The sequence below is a fragment of the Oikopleura dioica genome, chromosome 2 (genome assembly GCF_907165135.1).
Source record: "Oikopleura dioica chromosome 2, OKI2018_I68_1.0, whole genome shotgun sequence".
In the NCBI taxonomy this organism is placed as follows: Eukaryota; Metazoa; Chordata; class Appendicularia; order Copelata; family Oikopleuridae; genus Oikopleura; species Oikopleura dioica.
The window spans coordinates 1,281,024-1,304,911 of record NC_137292.1 but is presented as its reverse complement, the minus strand read 5'-3'; the positions used below and the strand labels follow the sequence as shown (position 1 = coordinate 1,304,911).

At 38.7% G+C, this 23,888-nt stretch overlaps 3 protein-coding genes across 3 annotated transcripts; 1 reads left to right on the top strand and 2 right to left on the bottom strand.

Annotated features, from left to right (window-relative positions):
• The first annotated feature begins 2,710 nt into the window (after positions 1-2,710).
• On the top strand, positions 2,711-10,819 carry LOC145699024 (uncharacterized). The gene is made up of 7 exons (XM_081776275.1): positions 2,711-2,929; positions 8,388-8,545; positions 8,937-9,548; positions 9,633-9,866; positions 10,013-10,133; positions 10,177-10,309; positions 10,351-10,819. Exons 1-7 carry the CDS (start codon positions 2,877-2,879, stop codon positions 10,501-10,503), a joined length of 1,464 nt encoding a protein of 487 aa, XP_081632401.1. The 5' UTR covers positions 2,711-2,876; the 3' UTR covers positions 10,504-10,819.
• A 3,340-nt stretch (positions 10,820-14,159) lies between these two features.
• LOC145696909 (hematopoietic prostaglandin D synthase-like) lies at positions 14,160-14,999 on the bottom strand. Its single transcript, XM_081774020.1, has 4 exons — positions 14,831-14,999; positions 14,568-14,788; positions 14,379-14,523; positions 14,160-14,334 (listed from the first exon to the last, which is right to left on the bottom strand). The coding sequence occupies exons 1-4, from the start codon at positions 14,958-14,960 to the stop codon at positions 14,189-14,191; spliced, it is 642 nt and encodes a 213-aa protein (XP_081630146.1). The 5' UTR covers positions 14,961-14,999; the 3' UTR covers positions 14,160-14,188.
• Positions 15,000-16,913: 1,914 nt separating this feature from the next.
• On the bottom strand, positions 16,914-21,051 carry LOC145696352 (uncharacterized). The gene is made up of 6 exons (XM_081773373.1): positions 20,621-21,051; positions 19,027-19,054; positions 18,528-18,937; positions 17,601-18,475; positions 17,257-17,550; positions 16,914-17,184 (listed from the first exon to the last, which is right to left on the bottom strand). Exons 1-6 carry the CDS (start codon positions 21,038-21,040, stop codon positions 16,914-16,916), a joined length of 2,298 nt encoding a protein of 765 aa, XP_081629499.1. The 5' UTR covers positions 21,041-21,051.
• Between the last annotated feature and the right edge of the window lie 2,837 nt (positions 21,052-23,888).

The following is a 23,888-nucleotide window of genomic DNA, read 5'->3' as shown; positions in this document are numbered from 1 at the left end:
AATCGCTGGAATCTTTAATTGAATTTTCTCTGATGAAGCATATCAAAAATATTATCAGAAAAAATGATTTTTATTATTTTATGCGATCCTTTCATTTTCTTTGGGTTTTTCAAATTGAAAATTATTTGGATGAATCTTTGCTTCCAGTTGTGAGATAAAATTTGAAATAAGAGGATTCTTAGCTAAGGAACAACAATCTTCGACACGATTTGCAGGATCTTTTTGAAGACAATACTTGATAAGAGAATCGCAATTAGGGAAGTTTCGAGCAGGTGTCTCATATTGTCCTTATAAAGCTCAAATTTATTGATACTCATAACATTATTTGGAAGCTGTGAACTTTCCTTCGCGAATTTTCTTAACCATTTGAAAATCACTATCGTCCTCAAAAGGATTCTTTAAATAACTGATCATATAAATAACAACACCAACTGCCCAAACATCTGTTCTGAAATTGTAAACTTGCATTGAACCAAAACACACAGGTGGAATAAATCTTGAATTCCCTTTCTTTATAATATTTGAAGTTTTTCCACTTTCAACTTTCGTAAATTTTCATCAGATAGCATTATTAAGAAGAAAGTTTTTGATTAATGCTTATTTTTTTATTAATAAAAATTGAACGCGAATCGGGCCCATATCATTGAATTATCATCATATTTATCATCATTATTATCATATTATTTTGCGCAGTTTTACTATTTGAGCTTGATTAATAATCATCAATAACGCAGATTATGTTTCAACTTTGTAGAATTACAAATAATTGTTATCGTCAAGTGTATAAGCCTTCGTTTTTAAAATTAAGCAAATCTCAGAAATTTGTGTGATATGCGTTCAGCCTAACTAAATAAACGTACGTTCAAGCGTTAAAATGTTTAAAATTTTTCCTGAAAGTTTAAAATCTCCAATCAAAAGTTGATTGCCAATTCCACTAATGAAAATATTTTTCGGTCGAATATCGTTGTGAATAAGTTTTTGCTGATGAATAAAAGACATTCCATAGACGAGTTGAGAAATTAATTTGAACGCATCTCTTTCGATCCATAACCAAACTGATGTTGCCTGTAATCTTATAAAATCTGCCAATGTTCCTTGATCGCCCCATTGCATCGTAAATCCGTAATAGAAGTATGAATTAAATGGAAACTGAACCATTTCGTAGACTTTTACAATATTTTGATGTTCTAATTTCTTCATCAATAAGAACTCGTTCATTTTAGATATATTTTCTATACCAGCCTTCATTACGACGAAGTTTTTGCCTGAGAAAAAGTATAATTTATCAATTTTTGAGGAAAAAATCTTAAGAGGGGGGTCGTCAATATTCGGGCTACGGAAAAACAAAAAAGCGGGAAACCCTGATGGAATTGAAAAAATAAATCTTCTGATTAAAAAGAAAAGGGTTGGAAGAAGTCATCGGCAAAAAGAAACAAAAAATTTATTTGTAAAATTTCTCAAAAATTAGAGTTGAAGAAGGGGTGTCTTGCAAACACAAATTTCGAAAACCAAATTTTTTTTCGATTACCAAATGATATCAATTGACAGATTGGACCCCTGAAAAATCGGCGACAAAAAATAAAATGTCACTTTTTCAAAAACAAAAGTTCCTTGTTCATTTGCGATTTCTGCAAAAAATCAAAATTCTACTCATTTTTGACCGAAATTTCCTAAAAACTCGAAAAGACTAGAAGTTTTTGAATTAATATGATTCAGAAACCATCAAAGAACAATGATTTGTAGGCAAAAATTAGTTATGAGAGTTATTTGGGGAAATATCAGCCTTTTCAAAAAATTCCCCCGTTGGCTCTATTCAAAAGTTTAACTTGATTTTTGTCGTGTTTTAAGTGAACCAATAAAAAAAACACGAGACCAAAAATTCTAAGTTTTTCACGAGGAGTTCAAAAATGTAGTCATAATTTTCAATTTTGAGAATTTTCCATATTGACGAATCCCCCCGTTAAAGGTAACTCGTACCCTTAGTATTCTCCTTCATTAACCAGAGCACTTGATGAGGATCATCCTCATCGCTACCTTTGAGAGCTTGTATGTAGCTGTAATGTGCAAGATCTTTACCCATTCTCTCGTATTTCAAAATAAAGAAGATTATAATACGAGTCTACATAATATTTACATGATCTTTATGCAAATACAGAAAGAGGCGTTGGCTTGAAAACAGGGAGTCCTTCAAACATTATTAAAGTAATTCTGATCGTTTGTTACAAATGCGCCAAGTGTAAAAAAGGTCGACGTTTTACTCTTAAAACAAGGCGAAAACGAGGATGCGATTCGCGCTTTGATCAAAGGAAACTCCTCCTCGCGGCTGAAACGGCACTCTGTTTTTTATTTCTTTCCTTATTTCTTATTTTATGATTAATTTTTATCAAAAAAATTTGCTGCTCATTCGATGATTCATCGCCTAAAGTACTTTTCATTTCGTGAAGTGTCCTTCCGCGCAACTGGTGCTTCAAATTCAATGCGCTTGTTTACGAAATTGCTTACGGGCGAATTCTAGAGCCAGCGCGTCCCCGTGCACTCTGACTTGTTCAACTACCGATCTCTGAGTTTCGATCCATTCTGCCCAAGGGCCTTGCACTCGTGAGGCGAAAGAGGTGCCACAATGGTGCCCCGCCTGGTTTCTTGGTGCTCAGCGCCCGCGAGGTGGCGCGCTAGTGGCCGCGCAACCTTCCTCGGCTAGAACTACCGTGGGGCTCCAATTTTGGTACTCAATCGCTCAATCTTTGTAAAGCCGTTTTTACGTTTTTGCGCGACTCAGAGAAACTCGCTCTGAAGACTTCACTCATCAAAGGGTCAAAGAAGACTGTATCGACCAATTCTAGAGACAGAAAGATCCGAAGAATCTTAAGAACAAAAGAATGAAGCTCTTCAAATATCTGACTGTCGCCTCAGTCGTCCAAGGTGGCGCGATGTAAGTACATTTTTAAGGGGACTTTTACTGGATCTGACTGTAATTTGGGCGAGAATAGAGAGTAGGGCGCTAATGTGAAATGTCACACAGGAGGTAAATGTCGAGTAGAATTGACATTTTGAGCGTGTTCTGGCCCAGAGAGAAGTAATTTTGAAGCTACGTTGAGGGAGAAATCTCGATTTTACCCAGCTTCTATTTGTTCGATTCGTATTTTTTCAAAGAAAAAATTTAATTTTTCATCATTCATTTTTGGAAATAAGGATATCCCCTCTCTATTTACGTGAATCAACCGGATCTCTGACCTTCAAAACCAGCGATTATTAGGTGTATTTGATCCCCTCTACTAATACGATCTGACGGATCGAAGGGCGGGTGTGACGTATCTGAGGATCAATTACTGTCAAAATCAACTTGCTATTTGCGCAAGTCGCGCTCTTTAGATCATACTGCTCTCAGAACTCTTGCAGGAACCTGCGGGTCCTTAAACAGCGAGAATTCCGGCCGGTGGGCACTTGAGAAACAAATGAATGAAGAAATGGCCAAGTTATTACCCAGGTTCATTGAAGAAATTTCTAAGCTGTTCTCTTTTTATTTTTCAGATTGATCAAAAACCAAAATATAGCCGCTTCCCAAAAATAATCATGTCATTCTTATTAAAATAATGGCGAAGCCGCTTCGCGGCTTCGAAATGAAAAAAGCCGTTCAGCGGCTTTTCTGTTTTTTTCTTTTGAGAAAGTTTGGGAAATATAAATTGAGAATTTTTTTTGAGCTTTTGTTTTGTCAAAAATAAGAGAAAGGAAGGGATAGAGGGCTGGGATTAGGAAGGTAGAAGTGGATTCTGTTGTGACGTTGGTCTTAGGGCAGAGTTTAGGCACAGACAGGACTTAAGCCGCGTTGTTTAAAATTTTTAAACTTGAACATCCAAACACTTTTTCGAATTTTTTTCTTCGGTCGAACGAAAATTGTTGCTCAGTTTCAGAGAATTCTGTATTTTAAGAGCTAAAATTTGAATTCTCGAGGTTTGAGTAGAAGTAAAATTCCAAGACACGTGTTCTTTAAAAAAGGGTTGAATTTTTCGAAAAGTGAAAAATTCTTTCTTTGACAAGTAAAAGAATTTCGTGCACTGTCTTGTTTCTTGACAGAAGTTTTATTATTCGAACAAGGATGAAAAGAAAGCTTTTCGGAAAGAGAGTCAAGTGGCGACACTTGCAGGTGGCGGCGATTTACGGAGCTAACGTGCTACCAAAGACGCCCTGCAAAGATCCAGGTTACACCCTGCTCATCGTTTTAGGATCAGAGGCAACACGTTTGGATCAGTTTCGTGGACTTGTTTTTTCGAAGAGGCGGTAATTGATTTTCAGCGAATTTTGACAGCTATCGTTTTTTCAAGCAAAACTGGATTATTTTTCAAAAATAAAAAGATGTCAAAAAAAAACACAAAGTAAAAGCCGCTCTCGGCTTTTCGATTACGAGTCATTCCAAGAACCAAAAGCCGCTTGCGGCTTTTTTTGCATCTTAGACAAAGTTTTTGGTAAAAAATTGGGAAAATGGCCGAAAAAAAATGACTTTCGAGTAAAAGCCGCTTGCTTATGGAATTTTCGAAATCTTTTTTTATTTAAAAAAAGCCGCAAGCGGCTTTCGTGCCCTGAAAAATCGATATTTTTCTTCGATTCTCAATTTTTTTGAGAAAAAAATCCAAAAATTCTTCTTCGAAAATAAAACTCATTGTGACTCAATTTGACAGGGCGCAGCGGATTGATCTGTCATTTAGAAGGCTTTGGCCCCTTACTTACGCCAAAAAAGCGGGACAACGGGGCTCAACAAAATTTCTCGGCTTGAATAATTATTTTTTCTTTTTTTTTCATTTCAAAGTCGTGTACTTTGGAAGTAAAAATCCGCAGCTTTTTTGGGATGAAATATTTATAAATTTACCAAGTGCTCCTCAAACCTGGAATTTCACCGCGGAATTAGGTTTTGGATTTTGGTTTCTCTTCTTCTGCTTCTATTTCTTCATCCGGAAATTCGAAAATATGATGAGTAATCCAATCTTACGACGCTTGAGATTCGAGGGAGGAAAATCAAATTTCAAATAATTATTTTCTTTATGATCTTTTGAGAAATTATCGAGCGGGGCCGCGGTTAAATAAACCGACCGAATATTATGTTAATGTATTGTCTTTTTGTTAAATGCGATATTTCCAGATAAGAACTTGGACGAGACATAGCAAAAGAGGTTGAATTGAGAAGTATGCATTAGAGTTTAATGGCTGTTATGTTGTTTTTGCTTGAACCTTTAACCTTTTCCTTCCAAGAGGGCTAAAAAGGGCCATATCTTTTGAAAATCATGTAAAAAAAAAAAGGATTGAAACGCAACTTTCTGCGTATTTTTCGAGTTCTCGTATTTTTACGTTCACGTGAAAATGATAATGACTGGCAAATCTGTTTCGCCCAAAACAGGGTCGTCTCAGCGCGGAAATATCTAAAGCCGATATTTGAGGCAGATATTCCGCCGCGGTTTTCGCGAGGTTGAAAATCGAAACGGCAGACGTGGAGAAAAAATACCGCGAATTCTTTATGAAAAAGTTTATCGGCGCTGAGCTGGTGTATAAGACGGGAATTTCAGGAGGAAAAAGGAGAATCTAAGAAAAATAACAGAGCAAAAAAAAATCAATCAAAAGCGGTTTCGAGAGGCAAAAATTGACAAAAATTGCGATAAAAACATTTAAAAATTTGGGGAAAATAAAGGCCAATCATATTTACGCTTCCGGTTGGTGCGCCAATGAAATTTCTGACAAAAAATGGCATTTTTTCTAGCTATTTTCCCATTTTTGTCGATAAATTACATCATCCCTTTTTAAATGGAAAATTCGGTGAATTTGAAGCTTTTTTTCGAGCCAAAAACAACTTCAAAAAGTAAAAACCGTAAACTTCTCTTCCCAGAGCGTTCATCCCTTCCCATAGGTTTTCTAGCTAATTGGCTCATCTAAACATTATGTTTTAACTCAATAAACATGCGCATGTTCATATCTCCCAGCTGCGCCTTCAAAACGGTAATTAAAGGCGTCACGTGCCGAGATTTCCGCGCTTTCGGACATTGATTCTGATGTCAGCGGCGTGTTAAAGTCCGACACGCTCCCGATTTTTTGCGCTTTTTGGCTGGATGATTCAACTAACGTGTTCATTCTCAACGGGGCGCGAATTTTTCGGGAAATTTCAAATTTGCAAATCCGAAACGGAAACATGCGGGAAACGCGACTCGGAGATGGAATAACTGGGACTTTGGAGAATAAGGACATGGACTCATAATTTGCTGTATTTGTTAGATTTAAAAAAAAAGACATTTTCGGGCAATTTTGGTAATTTTTAAAGAGTGAGATTTTTAATCAAAATTTTTCAAATTCTTTTTTTTTTTGCTTTTTGAGCTTTTCTGATGCCGAATTTTCGATCGAAAAAGAGCGTGAAAAACAAAGTTGACAGAAAAACTAACGTTTTAGACAGCATGCTACGGGATTTATTCAGCGGAGGAAATTAGAAAGGTTAAATTCAATAAGATTAGAGAGCGAGCACGGTGCTATCGGAGCTGCTATCTGACGACTCTTACTTATCGCTCGCGTTGGTTTTTTTGCGAGTGCTCTTTTTTATCATTTTCTCGGGACTTTTTCTTTGGGTTCATTGAAAAATCGAGTGTTCAGGGATTTCAAGATCGAAGTAAGTTAAATTGTTGAATAACATCCGAAAACTCCTCCTCGAAAAAACATGGTCTTCCATCTTAACTTCTTCGTCAACCTTATACGTGTTGGCTTTACTCGGCTTTCGCGCTGGATTTTCCGCGATTAGGAAGGAGCTGTTTTATTACACGCATAAAGGCTTAGGGTTCTTTCTCCTCGTTCGTCAGCGATGAGAGCGCTCTTCCCTGAAATTGTTATTTTTCCTTTTGGTAAATTTCGACCGCCGCTTTTGGTAATTTTGGTGCAATTTTCGTTTTCGCTGTTTTGACAACTTAGAATTACAACGATGTTCTTCCGGGAGGGCCAAAAAGAAGGGTTAAAATAAGGAGAAAGACCCTTAAAAATCCGATGAGGGGATAATCGAATTAGCATTTGAGACCTGTTTTGATTAGAAATGAGCTAATTGGGCTCTCTGAAATCAAGATTACTGTTTGTGGCGACAACAGTATGATCTATGGTCTTGCAACATTGGATTTTGCTCTCTTATTAAAAATAGTTGCTTCTCAAAAATCATGTTTCGTATAACAGAGACATGTTTTTGTTTATTTCGATTTCTAGTATCAAAATATTTTGGGCTTTTTACTGAACAAAACGATTATGTAAAGCACTTTTCTTTTGAATGAAATTGAGTCGGAAAAAGCTGACAAGCGCTTGAAATTTCTGAAAGGCGCGTCTCAATTATACGCCAATCAGATTACGGTTTTTTCGAATTTCCTTGTAGCCATTTCTTGTTGTAAGTTTTGGACGTGGCTGGCTCTAGAACTCTTGAAGTATGACGTAAAGGGCGGGTATTAATAGAACATTTGGGGTGTGTTTTGAAATGAAGAATCTAAGAGCGAGATAACACGTGACTTTTACTGGACTACCTCTCGAAGAGTGCTTGAATCGACGAGGTTATGGAGACTCTAACTCGAGATAATGCCCTAGTTGCGCCGCGTATCTCTGAAGTACGCGGTCCAAGACACTTCATCAAGGGTCCCTCACCCTAGAATAGGTGGTCTACGACTTGACTTTATTGTAATACAAGGCAAAGAAGTTCCATCCTCGATAAACAGCGAATAAATTTAGGGTGTATCTGAAGAAATTCGTCTTTTTCAAAGAGAATGCCCGTGAATCTGAGCCTCAAGATCGTTTTTTAAATGAACCTTGTTTTGATCATCCCAAGAATCAATTACCGTAGGTTGACGTGTAAAAACGAGCAGTCAAGAGGAGGAGCGTCAACAGGTCTAATCGGCCGGCTTCATCAGTCGAACCGCGAAAAGGTCATCTTCGGGAAACATAAAAGCCTTCCTCGCGCCGCAAAACATCCTTTTCCCAGCTAATCCGTAAATGTCGACATGAGGGATGTTAGATCAACCTGGCTTTTACGATTAGATCATTCTCGCAGATTTTGAACTAACCAAATCTTGATTTTTGGGTCGAGATTTTTCAACTTATTTGAAGCTGCTCTGCTACCTTATCTGCTTCTAAGAGGTGAAGAAGCTTATTAGATAATGCATACGATAATGCATGCGATAAAGTATTGCGGGCGACAGAAAGCTGGATTAAGAGTTTATTTTTAGAAGATTTTTGAATTAACTGAGAGGTGATAAAATGAACTTATCGGGTTTTCTTCCTTTGAACAGTTCAAAAATCAAGCCCCTTCCATGACTCATTTCATCAGCAGATCCAAAGAAAAATCTCATATTTTCCCAGCCAACCTAAAGCAAATATTCAAACATCGAATTTAGGTTCGCCGCCAACGAGGACGAGCGAAATTGCATGCGCGACTGCAAAAACGCCCGAGACTGCCGAGGAGAGTCCGCGACTGATGACAACGACAGTCCAGCCGAGTGCGTCATCCAGTGCCGAAAAGAATGTCTCCCAAGAAAGGACCTTCTCAGATCCCGTAAGTTGAAAATCCAAGCCTTTATTTTATCTTTGTTTGAGATAAGGGCACATTTTTTTCAGTGCGGTCACGGATTATAAATATTGAGAGAGATAAGGACCAAGAACATGTTTCTACAATTTTTTTTCTATCAAAAATAAAAGAAAATTTTCATTGAAATCTTTCAAGAAAATATTCGAAATTATACATTTTTCTTAAAAAAAAGATAAAATTTGCCGAAAATTTATTTGTAAACAAAATAAAGATTTTGTTTTACAAAGTAGCAAGCATCATTTTTGATAGAAATTGATTATTTTCAAAATAAACATTGCATAATCTACTTTTATTCGAAGTCGGAATATTTGTGCCCAGAAAAAATTCTCTTCCTTGATTTCACCATTTTTTTCTTCAGACTTTGCTCCCGACAAACGACAACATCACGCCGACAAAAAGCATCAGCGAAAAATCGAGCGAATTTCCGAACGAATTCTCAGAAAACAAGCCAATCCTCCTCCATTGATGAAAAGCATCAACCAAATGATCGAAGATGGCGAAATTCCCGCCCGATTTGGCGACTGTCTTGAGCGAGAAAAGGATGCTCTTGAATGCGCCGGACAAGGCAAAGAGTTCTGGCCATGCAAACGGGAGATGATCCAGAACTGCCTCGAGCAATACGGCTTCTTCGAGAACCTGAACAACGAGGAAGTCGCCGAGCTTTTGAAGGACATTGAGACCAATGCTGAGAATATGGTTGAAGCTCTTGCCGAAATCGAAGCCGAGGGTGCCATGCAAATGGACGCCGTCGAAGAAGATCCAGAAGAAAAACTCCAGATGCTCCACGACTCCATCAAGGAAAATGGCCGAGCTGAGGATAAGGTTGATCTTTCCGCGGCCCTGGAGAAGATCAAATACAGACCGAGCTTCGAAACCCGACCTGAGGAAGCAGAAGAGGAAGAGGAAGAGGAAGAGGAGGAACCAGAATATGAAGAAGAAGAAGAGGAGGAGGAAGAAGAAGAGGGAAATGGTAAGTGGCTTGTTTTTGTTTCAGATAATATAAATTTTGAATCAAGAATTTTTCAATGAATCAAAGTTAAAAAAATGATTTCAGTAATGCTTGGTGATATTGGATTCGACCAGCAGTTCTTCGGCCGAGAATATGAAGAGGAGGAGGAAGAAGAAGAAGCTGCTGAAATTCCTCGAGTTCTCAAAGAAGAGCCAGAGCAAAAAGTCGAGGCCGTCTTCTCCATCCGGTCAAAGAACAACAACGGTCGCCCAGACAACTCCCCCGTCATCAAGCACAAGCACCAATTCTACGCCGCCATCGCCGATAATCTCACTCAAGGTAACGAAACAGTATTTGCCCTTATCGCAGCGTAACCCGCTTTGCTTCTCGTTTCCAGCAAGCGGATTTCTCGTGAGCTTATCGGAGAGTTATCTTGTTTGACAAAAAAGAAAGCTATTTACAAAACTTAAACATTCTCTATTCAGACGAGCTTGTCAATGCCATGTGCTCGTGCAGAACTTCTATGGAGCCGTTCAGAATCAACAATTATTTGAAAAAACACGGAATGGCCATCGAATGGCACCATCATGAGGATACTTGCAAATGGTAAGAAAAAACAAGGAGGAAACTGTTGATTATCTCCTCTTAGGTGCGTCTTCTCCAAATCAAAGAAGTGCTCCAACTGCATCAAATACTGGGAAAACCAGGAAGGCACCGATGCCCAAGTTATTTCCAACAACTGTGAAACCTTCAAAGAAGCCCTCAGAAACCCCAAGATCGACGTAAGTTCTAACCAAAAAGCAGATCACTTACAAAATCCTAGTTCTCGATGCCAAAACCTGACCCTTGCCCAATGAAGAACCTCCACAATGGTAAGTTCAACGAGTACCAGAAGGAAGGCGAATTCGCTGCGAACTACGAGTCCTTCAAGCAGCTCTACAAAAATGGCGGAAACATGCCCAAGCCAGCGCATTAAGAGACCCCGACACTAAAATTTTTACAACATAGAAAAAAACTTCATTTTTTCTAGTTCAGTTTACACAACAAAATTCACATGCAAACTTGTATAAAACAACCCTTTTTTTCTCGCACAAAATAATACACAACCACACCCTTAAACCTCTCCATGTAAATTTTCGCCCGCGCTTTGAGACTCTCAATCACCTTATTGCCAAAAATGCAGCCAAGTTTACCAAAAACGAAAAGTGAAGACAACAAAGAGTATCGGATGATTTGAACATTTGAAGATGACTCTCGTGAGTTTTTCACGCTCTGTGCCGTATAAATATTTGTAATAAATATATCACCACTATCTTTTGTTTCTATTTTATAACGTGAGTTTTGACGGAAAAAAAAATTATTTCTTTTATTAACATATGAATGTCTGCTGTAATAATAACTCAACGATTTAGACGAGTAAATGAAGCTTGTTGCCATCAATGAATCCGATGTCATGTAATGGTTTTGCAACCTATGCAAATAAGTGAACACAAGAGAAATATACAGACAACTGAGCAAAGTTGGCTGTGTATAAAAAGAGTAAGGTTTTTGAGCTTTTTATTTGATCTATTCTCTGAGCGAGCAAAAGTGAGAATGACTGTGAGAGAGATGGTGAGCGGTTTTTATAGTTTTTCAAATTTTCGGGTTCCCAGTAGATTAATCGGCTGTTATTCGATCGTATCGTTTCCATCGGATAAATTGAACATTGAACGTAATAATTCGTTACCAACGGATTTTGTCACTGGAAAAGGAATAATTCCATTTTAGCGGATTTATCGGATTTCGAGCATCAGGACGTGAGAATAATTTGAAGAGCGGCGTTTTAAAACGGATTATTTGGTTTTTCAGGAAGGGCGCGCGTTTTAGAGTCGATTATTTCGCCAGCGCTAGTGCGCCATCATTTTCACTTACGCGCCGTGCTCGCGTGGCAAGCTTTGCTTTGCCCCGCGGCGTGATCGTAATTAGAGCAATTCTGTAAAACCACTACAGTCAGATTGCTCTTGATCTAAATTTTCGGATAAATCTTCGAATTTTTTGATGCATAACTCATCTGAAATCGTTCAATTTTAAGATGGGAAAAATCGAGTTACCAAGTCTGATAAGTGGTAATGTTGGTATTTCCAAGTGATCAGGATCATCAGGATCATAAATACCAGGAAAGCCGAGTGCACGTGTGATTTCATCAGCCCCGAGAAGAAGTTTCTTGATCTCGTCTATCGTAATCGTGAAGACCTTCGATTTGGTTTCCCTTTTATTTAAGACAAGATGCATAAATCCCTTGGTTCCGATTTTGAGGACTGATTCTTTCGTCAATTTCCCTCGTTCGAAGAAACAAATATACTCCAGACAATCAAGATATCCTCCGGAATCGTCAGAATCTTCATTTTTAAAATATCCAAAGATAAGAAATTTATCTCTGTCGTTTGGATCACAGTTCGAATGATATTGGTATTGGATGTCTGCTTCTCTAAGAAAGTAAAGAGAGGATTCGTTATAACCGTAGAATGCTGACTCTACAGAGAATTCCTGCGGTAATCTGTAGGACTTAACTTCATCTTTCTCAAGATTGATGAAGAGTATCTTTTCGATCTCCTCCTGATAGAATAATTCTATCAATAAAAGCCACAAGCCATCATCGATAAATCTTATTTCTGCAAAGTCGTAATCGTAATATGGAAGTCTGAGGACAAAATCATATGCCCAGATCAACTTGTTGTTGCCGTCAGCAAAATTGAAAAACTCAATTGTCATAGGCATTTCATACTTTTCTTTGTTCTCCAAATGTCGATTCTCTATAAGAACGGGGTGAATGTTTCTTTTGGGATTATCAATGAGATTTCGCCAAGCTCGTTGTCGAGAAATATTGTAGTCGAGTGAATGTGCAAAGTCATGCAACTGGGAGACCAGCAATATGCATTTGTCATTTTCATAGCTTTTAATTCCTATAAACAGTAAATAAGAATTATTTTGATACTACTGTACCTTTAAGATTTTCTAAATTAAGCCCCTTTGAGACCAATAACGATAAGTCTTTGTAATCATATTGAGTCAAAAACGACGGATCGACAAGTTGAAGCTTCGGATTGGAATTTTCCCGGTTTATTTTGAAAAGAAGGACATCATCTTTCGTCAGCGGAGAGTGCCTCGGCTTCGATTCGTTGATTTTGATAAGCTAAATATGATTAAGGACCCCCGTCAACAATTTTCGAAAAATCTATTTTCGGAATTTCAAAATTTTAACCCCGGAAATGGTTTCATTTTTTGGGGGGTTTATCTCGACTCTAACACCCTCAAAATCGCGTTTGAAAATTGGACTTTTTGACGAAAAATGACAAAAACGTCCCAATTTTGCCAATATTATAGATGTTTACTGGTCAAAAAGTGCTCATAATAAGTTTTTATGATGGATGAAATTTCCAGGGACACTCAGAAGCCAAGATATGGCTGTTTTGAAATTTTCAATTTTTTGAGGAAAATTGTTGACGGGGGGGGTCCTTAATTCTACTTAATTTCTTAAATTAGTGCTACTTACATATGATCGGGAAAATTCGACGCGCGATTTATCCGTGCTGAAGTCGATTGTTGTCTTTATCTTCAAATTTCTCCTGTTGTTTCTCAAATCGATTCTTTTTTGAATGATCTGGGCGACTTCTGACAGTGTTTCAGGTTTTCTATTATTTTCTCTTTGAAATTCTTCCCCAACAAGCGCCAGAATAGCATCACTTTTGTAATGACGATTGAGAGCGTAACTCGAGAATTCGGGGCTGAAGAGAGAATCGAAACTGCCGTATCCATCCTCAACTTTCTCCAAAACGATTGGCGCAATTAGAGCGAGATCTTCGAATTTCAATCGTTTAAAAATAAGTTCGAACAAAATCTGAGAATTAGGATGATCTCGGATTTTCTGGATAGTGGACCGACGAAACTCCTCTATCATTTTTATTCAAACCTCTAAAGAATCCATTTTTACGAAAATTCAATTTATATATTAAGTAAAATAAAAAAAAAATAAAAAACAGCTCTCTGAAGTTTAATTTGAAAGGTCTGATTCTCGGCTGAATGAGTCTTACTCCGGAGTCCGGATGAGTATCACTGAGACCGAATACGAGAGTTTCTTATCAATTTTTCGCTCCCACCATTGAAATAACGGTTTGCTCATCACTTTGAAGAGTTGGTTAATGGAAAAAATTTGAGGACCCCCCCCCCCGTAAACAATTTTCCTAAAGAAGTCGAAAATTTCAAAATAGCCATATTTTGGTTTCTTATTCTGCCTGGAAGTTTTATACCTAATAAAAACTTGTTCGGAGCCCTTTTTGACCAATGAAAATCAAAAATTTAAGCAAAATAAGGTCATTTTCGTCATTTTTCGGTGAAAAGTCCGATTTTCAATCGCGATTTTGAGGGTCTTAGAGTCGAGATAGAACCCCCAAAAAATGAAGCCTCGAAATCGTATTTTGACCCATAGAATCCATTTCCGGGGTCAAAATATTGAAAAACCGAAAATAGATTTTTCGAAAAGTGTTGACGGGGGGGGGGGTCCTTAAATAGACACATTACCAACTTGGTAATACTAAGTATCCAATTTTGATAGAAACAAATATAAGAAAAAAATCGACCAAGAGTTTTGTCAGAAAAGAGTTTATTTGGATTCGAATTGGAATTTAGAAGGGAAAGAATTTGGTCTCCTTTTCTTTTTCAAAAAAGGCAGCGATTCGGTCGTTCTTTCGAAGAGTCTCGGCAATCGCCATCACAGATTTTGGGACAGAGTCGCAAGTTCCCAAATCGTAGGAGAGAAGCCCGATGTTCACTGAACGGAAAAATCAAGATGCCGTGTCAAAAACTTGATCTTACGGAGGTAGAGGTCTCCAAGAGTGATTTTTCCAGCGGCAATTCCAGTTTCACCAGCTCCGACATGTTTGAGAATGGTTTCGAGTTTAGGGAGCTGCTCGAGAAGCTTAGCTTTCGCGGTGTCTCGGAAAGCGGCAGATCGTTCTTCCTTGATTTCAAAGATTGAAATGATGAGCGAACGGTTTCTCTTACCTTTTTGCTCTCATCAATAGCTCGCATGGCGGCAAAAGCTGGAATGCGGACTCCATCAAAGACTTCTCGGCAGGTTTCGGCGACCATGTCAGATTTGGAAGACTCCTCACAAGAGAGCTTTGGTAGATCGCCGGCTCGAACGGCCCAGTTGATGATGGCATTGGATTGGTTGATGGTCAGACCGTCGGTTTTTAGGATCGGAACTTGACCAAGTGGCATCGCTAGAATGGTTGTAAAGAAAAAAAAATTTATTAAAAACTTACTTTTCTTGAGCTCAGGCCACTGAGGGAAGGTAACACGAGTATCAGTAAACTCGACACCGCCAGCTGCCATCACAAGTCGTGGCATGACACCAAGGCCGTGGATATCAAAGTAGACGAATTCAGCAACCATCTTTTTTCTCCTTGAAAAAGTCGCTTTAGAGTTTTTTACTTCTCTTGAAATGCCCAATTGGCGCGTCGCTTTTATTCGCGCCGATGGAGCGGTAGAGCGCCTCGTAGAATTTTCCAGAAACGTAAATATACCCGACCTAGATCTCTCTGCGCCGGAATGACTACTGTTTACCTTCCGTGATAAGAATAAATATTTTTCTTGGCATTTTTGGATACAATTGTAATATGATTTTGTCAATCTACAATATTCAGATGAAGGTCCTGGGAGAATGAGGGTCTGGGCAGATGACGGTTCTGGGAGAATGAGGGTTACCCTATTCATCATATAATATGATTCATATTGAATAGGAAGATTTTTCTTATTTATACTCGTTGTTACTCAAAATTGATTTTTATCAAGGTAAAAGAAAGGAACGTTATCATTTTTTTTATCAAAAAGACAGCAAAGAGCATTTTCTGTGAATAAATTTAATTTTTCCAGATTAAAATTTTGGCAAAAACGCTTTCTTGATAACTATAATAAGAAGAAAACTCCAGATTAAAAAAAAATATTTTTTAAAGACTGAACTTTTGGCAGTTTTACTACCCTTAGTTTATGTCAAGTCGACATGACCTTTGAGAAGTAAGCTAAGCTTACAAAAGACTGCCTTTATACAATGAAAACCGCAACCATTTATTTCCGCCACCGTATTTAAGGGATCCCCCGATTTCGCCAACTTTGACCTCTATCTACTTTTTTTTGAGCTTACGTAGGAAGCTGGTTTTGGGCGCATTAGAATGCCCGCTTTGAAAGGAGCAAATTCTGGTAGAATCAGCTTGCCAGCAAAACATTTGCTTATGCATTACAGGCCGTCAAAGTGATTAACATTTTGAAAAATGGCCATTTTAGGCCATTTTCAAATCGTATCTACTTTTTTTTGGGCTTTAGGATTCAAAATCTTTTTAATTTATCTAAAAGTATAGGCGCTCATCTTTATTTTTTGGTAGAATCAGCATGATCGGATAAGTTAATAAAAAAATTCTTGTTGTAAAACTTTTTGATACCATTTTTGCCGTTTTTTGGGTGTTTAAATGCTCTCTAGCGCCAACAATTGGCCGAAAATTCAAGTGAGGTTATTATTTTCGTAATCTACACATTCTAAGCTTTCAATAGACCCCTTATTTGTCCTATTTCGATGACAATGAAAAATCGAAAAAAATTGCGATTTTCACGCTAAGAACAATTTACATGCATTTTCCCGAACTTTGGGAGCCAAAATTTCGGGGATGCATTTATGTAAAGGGGTACTATCATAGATCAAAATGATTCTCAGAACACGAGGAATCTTATCATAGGCAATAATGGCCGGTGCCAAAGTTTTGAAAAATCGGGGGGTGATCCCTTAACTACCAGAAGACCTCAAACCCAGATGTTTATTCATTCAAAAAATGAACTGAACTTTCTCGATGATAGTACACAACTGGAATGAATTTCTGTCGAATCTTCTAGATAAAACGCGCAGCAAAGATTCTGGAGCATCGAATCTTCTCAACATCCGGCAAGCTGTCATGCTCTTCCTTTTTCTCAAATTTTTCCATTTTAAAACATTATTTATATTTGCTCTTCTGTTTGAGCTATTTGACATACTGTATGTCACATACGTCTTATCAATAATAAGATAGAAAAAAGCAAGCTCGGCCCATATCGACAGTTTGAAAATATCTCATTTGTTCGCATTTAACGAAAATGATGGCTGCATGTTTCCCTATGCTGCAGATGTATAAGAAATACTATTGGAAAAGTCTTGACGTCAAGACTTGACCCAGTTCGGACATAATGGTACTACTATAGTCTATAGATTTAAAAAAGGTTGAATTGAAAACTAATTCTGACCCAATTTTTCGAAAAAAATTTCAGTCATTCTAAAATTTTAGAATAAAAAAAGTTTTCGGAACAAAGCTTTGTTTTTATTGTTTATTCGTTTTGAAAAGCAAAAATAATCAGAAGAAGAAATATTGAAAATATCGCTGAAATTCCGGAGGAGGTCATTTGGTTGATTGACACTTCCTTGATTGCAATGTCTTTTGGGTGGTAATCGTGGCAGCGAGGCATGTTCTTCGGCAGATAGGAAAAAGGTTTGTTTTCTTCTTCGTCTTTGACAAAAAATGCGACCGCCATTCCTTCGTAGTTGTGGAAAAGCTGGTGGCAGTGAAATGGCCAGACTCCAGGATTGTCAGCTCGCAGACTTAAAAAATTAGTTTTGATGATTTTTATTTATTTAATAAACAGTAATTAGTAAAATCTAACGACTTCTTACCGAAAAACCACATATCCCATCGATGGAACCACCACTGTGTTCTTAGCAATATGGTCATCGCGAGTGGATCTCAGCTTCTTGAAAAGCTTTTCGTCAAAATGCGCCCGATTGCATTTTAAATGATCGTCCTTGCAATGGATGGCTGGATGAAGGTCATCAATAAAGCCAGTTGTTTTGTTGGTGCTTCCGAAGCCAATGTCGGTGACGATAAACTCGTATCCGTGGAGATGGATCGCGTGATAGGTCCTTTGCCATCGCTTGATTTTGTTTTCTGGATGTTCAGCTGCAGTTACTCTTGAGATAAATATGAGATTAAGCCAAAAACCGAGCAAAATAATGCTCACCTAAATTCGATCAGCTCTCCTTTCTTAACTTCAAGAATATTCGTACAGTGCCCTCCATCAGACGTCAGGGCTTGTTCAGAGCATTTGGTCAATTTTGAGTCGATAACTCCATCGAAAAACGGCGTCTCTGGATACTTGAACTCGATTCCATTTATAGCCGCGCCGATTGCGAAATTCATGTTGAGCTCGATGACGCGGTCAGGCTGTTCAGAAATGGATGGAGGCGGATGAGCAAAGCGAGACTCAAACTTGAGATCGCGTCTGAAGTCGACCACTGTTTTGCATTTTATGTCGCCGATTTTTTCGGATGGGCAGTTCAGGAAAAGCTTCTCAACCGTCTCGTTCTCAGAGTCGACATCGCTCTCTGTGATATCGACGGCATCTGGGTAGCTTGGGACTAATTGCTTCTCAACTTGGAATTCCTTGACGAGACCATCTCGAAGGATGCTGATCTTGACAAATGGCTGTTTTGTTGGTGTAGAGCTTTTGCCGATTCCCTCAAACATGATTTCAGCGATCAGCTCAAGTCGATCTTCTTCAAGCGGAAATTCCACTTCGATGTTGACAGTCTCTCCCACTCCCATGAAAATCCCGTCGCCCTCTTCAGGAAGGACTCTTCGACCATCAAGAGCAGTTAAAATCAATCTTCGGGCACCTCTGGCTCGGATGAAAATAGGCTGCTCAAAGCCAGCGTGAATTGTTTTTAGTTGAATTTTCTTTGTTGTTTTCGAAACACGGTGTTCTTCAAGCACGCTGAATTGAAATTTGTTCTTGTTGAACTGATCATCAGAATCGACGACTCGAAATTGTCCTCGTCCGTTAGCGACGATTGAGTCAACGCAAAGAGAACTCATCTTAACGCCTTTAACAAGATTCTCAAAATAAAAATCTATTTTTTTTAGTATCAAACTATTATTGAGTCTTTACTATCCCTAGAAACTCGATATAGAACCCTGTTCCTGTCATAAACGGTTTATCATCAGTTCGGCAGTGTTTCGTCCCAGCGCCAGTAAATCGCTTACCATTGGTGTTTCCATATCTATAAGGGTCGCTCGCAGCGAGATGAGTCGAGTCAGTGTTCCACCAATCTGTCAGAACAAGAGGCATCCAGCTTACTTCTTCGGCCTTTTCATCCTCGTCTAAAATGATGAATGCGCCGTGAAGCCCATCCGCGCGCTGAATTCCGTAGTGAGAGTGGTACCAATGAGTTCCCGAGTTCTCTGCTCGCATCACATAGGTAAATGAATTGTGCGCGTGGACAGGGCATTGAGAAAACATGGCCGCACCGTCATTCCAGTAGTTGTCGACCTGGTGCAATCCGTGCCAGTGGAGAGAAACTTAAGGGTATCTTGATAAAAAAAAAAACGACAAAATCGAAAGTGTGGAGGGGGGTCCTTAATATTTCTTGATCGACTTAAACACTTACATGACTCTTCATGCATAGTACTCTTGACCAGGGCTCTAAATCTGAGGCAAAAATCAAAAGTCCGGTCTGTCCAGGTCCGGGCACTTGGCCGAAATTTACAAGTCTGGTCTGGTCTGGTCCGAATTGGAAAACTCGGACTTTAAGTCTGGTCTAGTCCGGGAAAAGTCCGAAAAAGTCCGAAAAAGTCTGGTCCGAGAAAAAAGCCAAAAAATCCGGTCTAGTCCGGTCTAGTCCGAAAAAGTCCGAAAATTATTCGAAAAATTTTCGATAAAAAATTCGAATAAATTTCGAAATATTGTCGCTTAAGGCTACGGGTATCGATCAGGCTACGTTTGAGGCCGTATTCCTGAAAACCTGTAAATGGTGGAAGGTTTCTAATCATTTCCAGATAAAGAACTATCCTAGATCTTAATTTTGTCAGAAGGAAATTTTCTTCCTCTTAGGTTTTTTTAAGAAAATTTCGCGTCAAAGTTTTGATCTCGGTCGAAATTCGCCCGAAAACTGGCCGTATTCCGAGTAAAGTAGCCTGTAAACATGCATATTTTATATTTTTGTATGAAAGTTCGGACCTTTATCTTAATTTTGTCAGTAGCTTATTACGAGTGAATAAACTTTTATATCGAAAATAATTTTTGAAAATTTGATCTCGGCGATTTTTGCATTTTTTGAAAGTTAGATTCACGTTTTTGGCTCTAGAATCCAAAGTATCATGTTTCAAGTAAATCCAAGACCACCATGATATTTCTCGTGCTCTGAGCTTTCAAAAAAGGTCTCATTGATAAAAATTGAAGCCAAAAAATTTTTTTCGATCAAATTTCTAGCGCTCATATCTCGAAAACGACGAATGATCGCAGGTTACAATCTATTACAAAAATGCCTCAAATTTTGCCTAGAATTCAATGAAAGACAAAATAAATGTCTTACAGGCAATATAAACCCCTTTTCAAAATCGATACCCGTACCCTTAAGGACCCTTCCGTCAATTGATAATGACTTGTTCAAAAACGGATATCGGGTTGATCCCCTTTTTTTGAGATATTTTTTGATTCTTTCGTAGCTCGACAGTTGCTAGGGCACTAGAAGGAAAACAAACTCACAGGCCTCTTAAGGGTGTCACAACGATAAGTGAAAGTGAAAATATTTTTCAAGCATTTATATCATTATGATCACCTTAACTGATCAATTTTTTTATGATGAAAATTAAGCTTAAACCCTTTTCAAGGGCACCGCATCAAGTGTATGATGTTATCTTAAGGGTTTCACTTAGAAAAATGAAGACTTTTCGGACTTTTTCGGACTTAATTGGTCTGAAAATAAGTCTGTAAGTAGTCTGGAAGTGGTCAAGTCTTCTCGGACTTTCTCGGACTTCTCGGACTTTTCGGACTAAAACATAAGTCTGAAAGTGGTCCAGCTTTTTCGGACTTTTCGGACTTTTTCGGACTAAGTCCGGCGAAAAAGGCAAGTCTGGTCTGGTCTAGTCCGAAAATTTTCTCAGCCAAAAATCAGAAGTCTGGTCCGTCCGGCCGGGCTAGACCGGACAGACTTCGGACTACGTCCGAGCCTGGACTAGTCTATTTAGAGCCCTGCTCTTGACATGAATTTTCACAAGCGCTCCTTTGTTGACGATGATATTTGGACCGGGCATTTGGCCATTGATAGTAATAATTTTGCGCATCTGCTGCCCGTCGACGAGTAGGAGGTTTTCGAGCTCATCAAGTGGATTCCTCACTTTTCCGTTTTCGTCGATCACTTCTTCGACTCCTTTGTTGATTCCTTCTTGGACGATGTCGAAATTGTTACGCGTCTTGTTCCATCGAATCGGAAAATCTCGCAGCGCCCCTTTCGCATAATTCCTTTTCGAACCGTAGTCCGTCGTCCTCCAAGTCCCCGTCAGTCGATGCTCGATGTTCCAAAAGAACTCGCAGACAGAATCGCTGCATGGCCTTGTACAGGGCTCATCATAGTCGCAAATTACTTCCGCCGCAGAGAACGACAACAAGAGAAACAAAAACATTATTTTCAAAGTTGAACTGAATCTCTTTCCGAATTCGCCTTGGGAATGCTATTTATACTTTTCGTGAGTCGTAAATCAATAAACGGAACAGCATTTGACGTACTATCGTGATCATTTTTGATCTGGTTCATTAAATCGACTGTACATTGGACGCACAATCAAATCGATGTTATCAAGAACCGCGATTGCTATCGAGCGGTATTCTTGAAGTTCGCAAGGTACGAGTTTTTGATTAGTCAGTACTGCGAGTTTGAGCTGTCGATATGATCCGAACTGTAGCTGTTTTCCGTTTTATTGTAGACTCTTCAATGTAGAGTCTTGAAAAGTGTGGAGTTTAAGGGGGTAGAACTAGATTTATCGAAAATAAGTGATTTTCGGGAGAAAAACCTGTTTTTACAGATGATAAGGAAATTTCCTCAAAAATGTTGCTAGAAAAAGGGTTTAACTGTGTAATGAGATTTAAAAAATTTGGCTAGTCACGTGAATCGAGACATTTTAGGACGCAAAAAGGCTAAAATTTCGAATTTCGAAGAGATGGGTTGATATTCCGCCCTCTACCGCCAAAATGTGTTGACGAAAAAAAAAATTAAGAATATTGTTGTTAGATCTAAGTTTGCTCTATCTAAGGCCGAAGAGAGAATTTGAATATCTAAGCCTGCCTGGCTTTGAGCGCCGGTCTAGAATCGGCTATTTTCGAAAAAACCTAGTTCTACCCCCTTGAGAAGCAAAACAGAATAGAATCGGGACACCGAAAAAATGAAGCTTAATTGCCTTACAGTGGGTTGCGCCGGTAGTTGCCCCCTAAAGAGCGGGTGAAGGGGCAACCAAAGCTGCAATTGCAAAGGGGCAACCAACTGCGCAACCCACTGTAAGAGTTATGATAAAGTCAACTAACACCCATCTGACGAATAACAACATTTTGAAACCCGCCCTTATCCGCTTTGCCTAATTTTCATTCGCCGCAACATCTACCTTCGGCGTTAAAGATTACCCAATTCCACGCGGGAAAAATGGTGTTCACGGAAGTCTACGCTTAGCTGAGTTTTATCACAGCGTTGGGCGCTTATCTCCCCAGCAAGAGTTATTAATCCCTTTTCTTGATTAGTCTCGACGTTGGAGGCTATGTCCTGAGTCAGGAATTATTTTTGCAGCTTGAACTTGGCGTTTTGGAGAAGCTGCGAGATGGGCTCGCCCAAATCCGCCGCAAGTCGTTTGAGGTCAATCAAATCTTTGGCTAAACGAGATCTCCGAGATCGCTAGATTCATTCAAAGAATTTGAATTTAATTCTAGCGATCTCGAAAGAACAAAAAGAGTGTTTATACTGAATTTGCGAATTTTCAAATAAAGAAGTTTCATTAGGGGAAATTCTTTGTTCAGTAAAAATGGAGAAAGGGCTCTTGAATTTGAAGTCATTTGCGTTCCAAAATCGACCACGTCATTTCAAAATGCAGAATTTTGAGATCGATTAATAACCAATCTGTTCAAGAAGCCGCGCAAATTAGAAATACGTATTCCTCGGCTCTGGAATTCGCAACTAACCAAGTAGAACTGAAGTGGTTCCAGCAATGCTTTGCAGAACGAGTCATTTTCCCGCTATTTTTCGGCTCTTTCAGGCCCAAAAAATTATCGGCTTTTCGAAAAAAGCCGCCAATAAAAGACTTTTTTGCGTCATCTTTTTTTTTCTTTTAATTCAATAACGAGATTAGCCCTTCAAAATTACGAGAGAGGAAGCGCTCGTGAAAATACGCCCTCGTCAGAAAATCATGGTTGATCTGGTGTTTGGGCAAGAGTGGCTAAGGAGCGGGAAATTGCGACCAAGCCGCCGGATTTTTTTTCTTGAGCCGCTCGACCGGCTCGCCCGTAATTGCCAGATTTACATAATCAAAAGGACGCGTGGTTACCTGTTTTGGAAAGTTGGGTCTTTCCAGCTCTCGAAGAAATAGAAGCATAGGGCGTTTACGCTGAGTCATAGCAACTACCGGAGCCACCTGGGCTGAGCATCCTGTGTAGAAAACCTGAGTCAGGGTCTAAAATATTTCAATTGAAAAGACAAGTAGCGGCTTTTTTAAAAGCGTAGCCGCGATGAAGGCTTTTCAAAAGGGATCTTTGAGACCCTGACTCTGGTTTTCTACGCATGTTTGCAAAAAAATCAAGAAAACGAAAACTTCCTTGAAAAGATTTGGACAGGTGCCTTTTCGATGAACCACAAATTGTTGGGATTTTACAAGACGTGAGGATAATTTACAAAAAAATTATATATCAACTGGGAAATTGAGCGAAAGCCGCAGAACACATATTCCGGGAAAAATGAAACGAACTGGTTGAATTATTTTGAAAAAAAAATTTATAAAAGAAATTAAGTCATTCTAAAATTTTAGAGAAAAAAGTTTGCTAAGGACAAAATTGCTTTGCCGGCAGTTCAGACGTGTCCCTAGGAAATGTTCTTTACGAGTCGGCCGGAGACTTTTCTTGTTCTCAAAATCTTTAGTTTCTTTAATTTATCTTTTTTAACTAGCAGTAGATCGGGTCTTGATTGAACGATCCCTATCTTTTTGCGGCTTTTTTCATTAAATCAGAAGCTCTACTCAGGAATCCTGAGTCAGGATTCTAAAAAGTCAGGTTTTAAACAGGCTATTCTTGAGAGATCTCAAAAAATAAATGAGTAGTTCTGAGATAATTTGAGAGTTGAAAACTAAACTTGGAGAAAATAATAGAACTGTCGTTCGGGAAAAGATCCGGAAAAAGCGCTTCCTGATTGATTCCAGAAAATAAAATAATCATTTTTTTCGAAAAGTCATGTTTTAAAGTCGTCTACAGAACAAACCAGGAAGGCGCAAATGTTCTTGA

Coding starts and splice junctions, on each gene's coding strand:
- LOC145699024 (XM_081776275.1), top strand. CDS start 2,877: ATGAAGCTCTTCAAATATCTGACTGTCGCCTCAGTCGTCCAAGGTGGC. Junction 2,930..8,387: donor GTCGTCCAAGGTGGCGCGAT/GTAAGTACATTT, acceptor CATCGAATTTAG/GTTCGCCGCCAACGAGGACG. Junction 9,549..9,632: donor GGAAGAAGAAGAGGGAAATG/GTAAGTGGCTTG, acceptor AAATGATTTCAG/TAATGCTTGGTGATATTGGA.
- LOC145696909 (XM_081774020.1), bottom strand. CDS start 14,960: ATGGTTGCTGAATTCGTCTACTTTGATATCCACGGCCTTGGTGTCATG. Junction 14,524..14,567: donor CTATTGATGAGAGCAAAAAG/GTAAGAGAAACC, acceptor TTTGAAATCAAG/GAAGAACGATCTGCCGCTTT. Junction 14,335..14,378: donor TCTTGGAGACCTCTACCTCC/GTAAGATCAAGT, acceptor TTTTCCGTTCAG/TGAACATCGGGCTTCTCTCC.
- LOC145696352 (XM_081773373.1), bottom strand. CDS start 21,040: ATGTTTTTGTTTCTCTTGTTGTCGTTCTCTGCGGCGGAAGTAATTTGC. Junction 19,055..20,620: donor GAGCGCTTGTGAAAATTCAT/GTCAAGAGCAGG, acceptor TTTAGAGCCCTG/GTCAAGAGTACTATGCATGA. Junction 18,476..18,527: donor ATATCGAGTTTCTAGGGATA/GTAAAGACTCAA, acceptor TTTTATTTTGAG/AATCTTGTTAAAGGCGTTAA.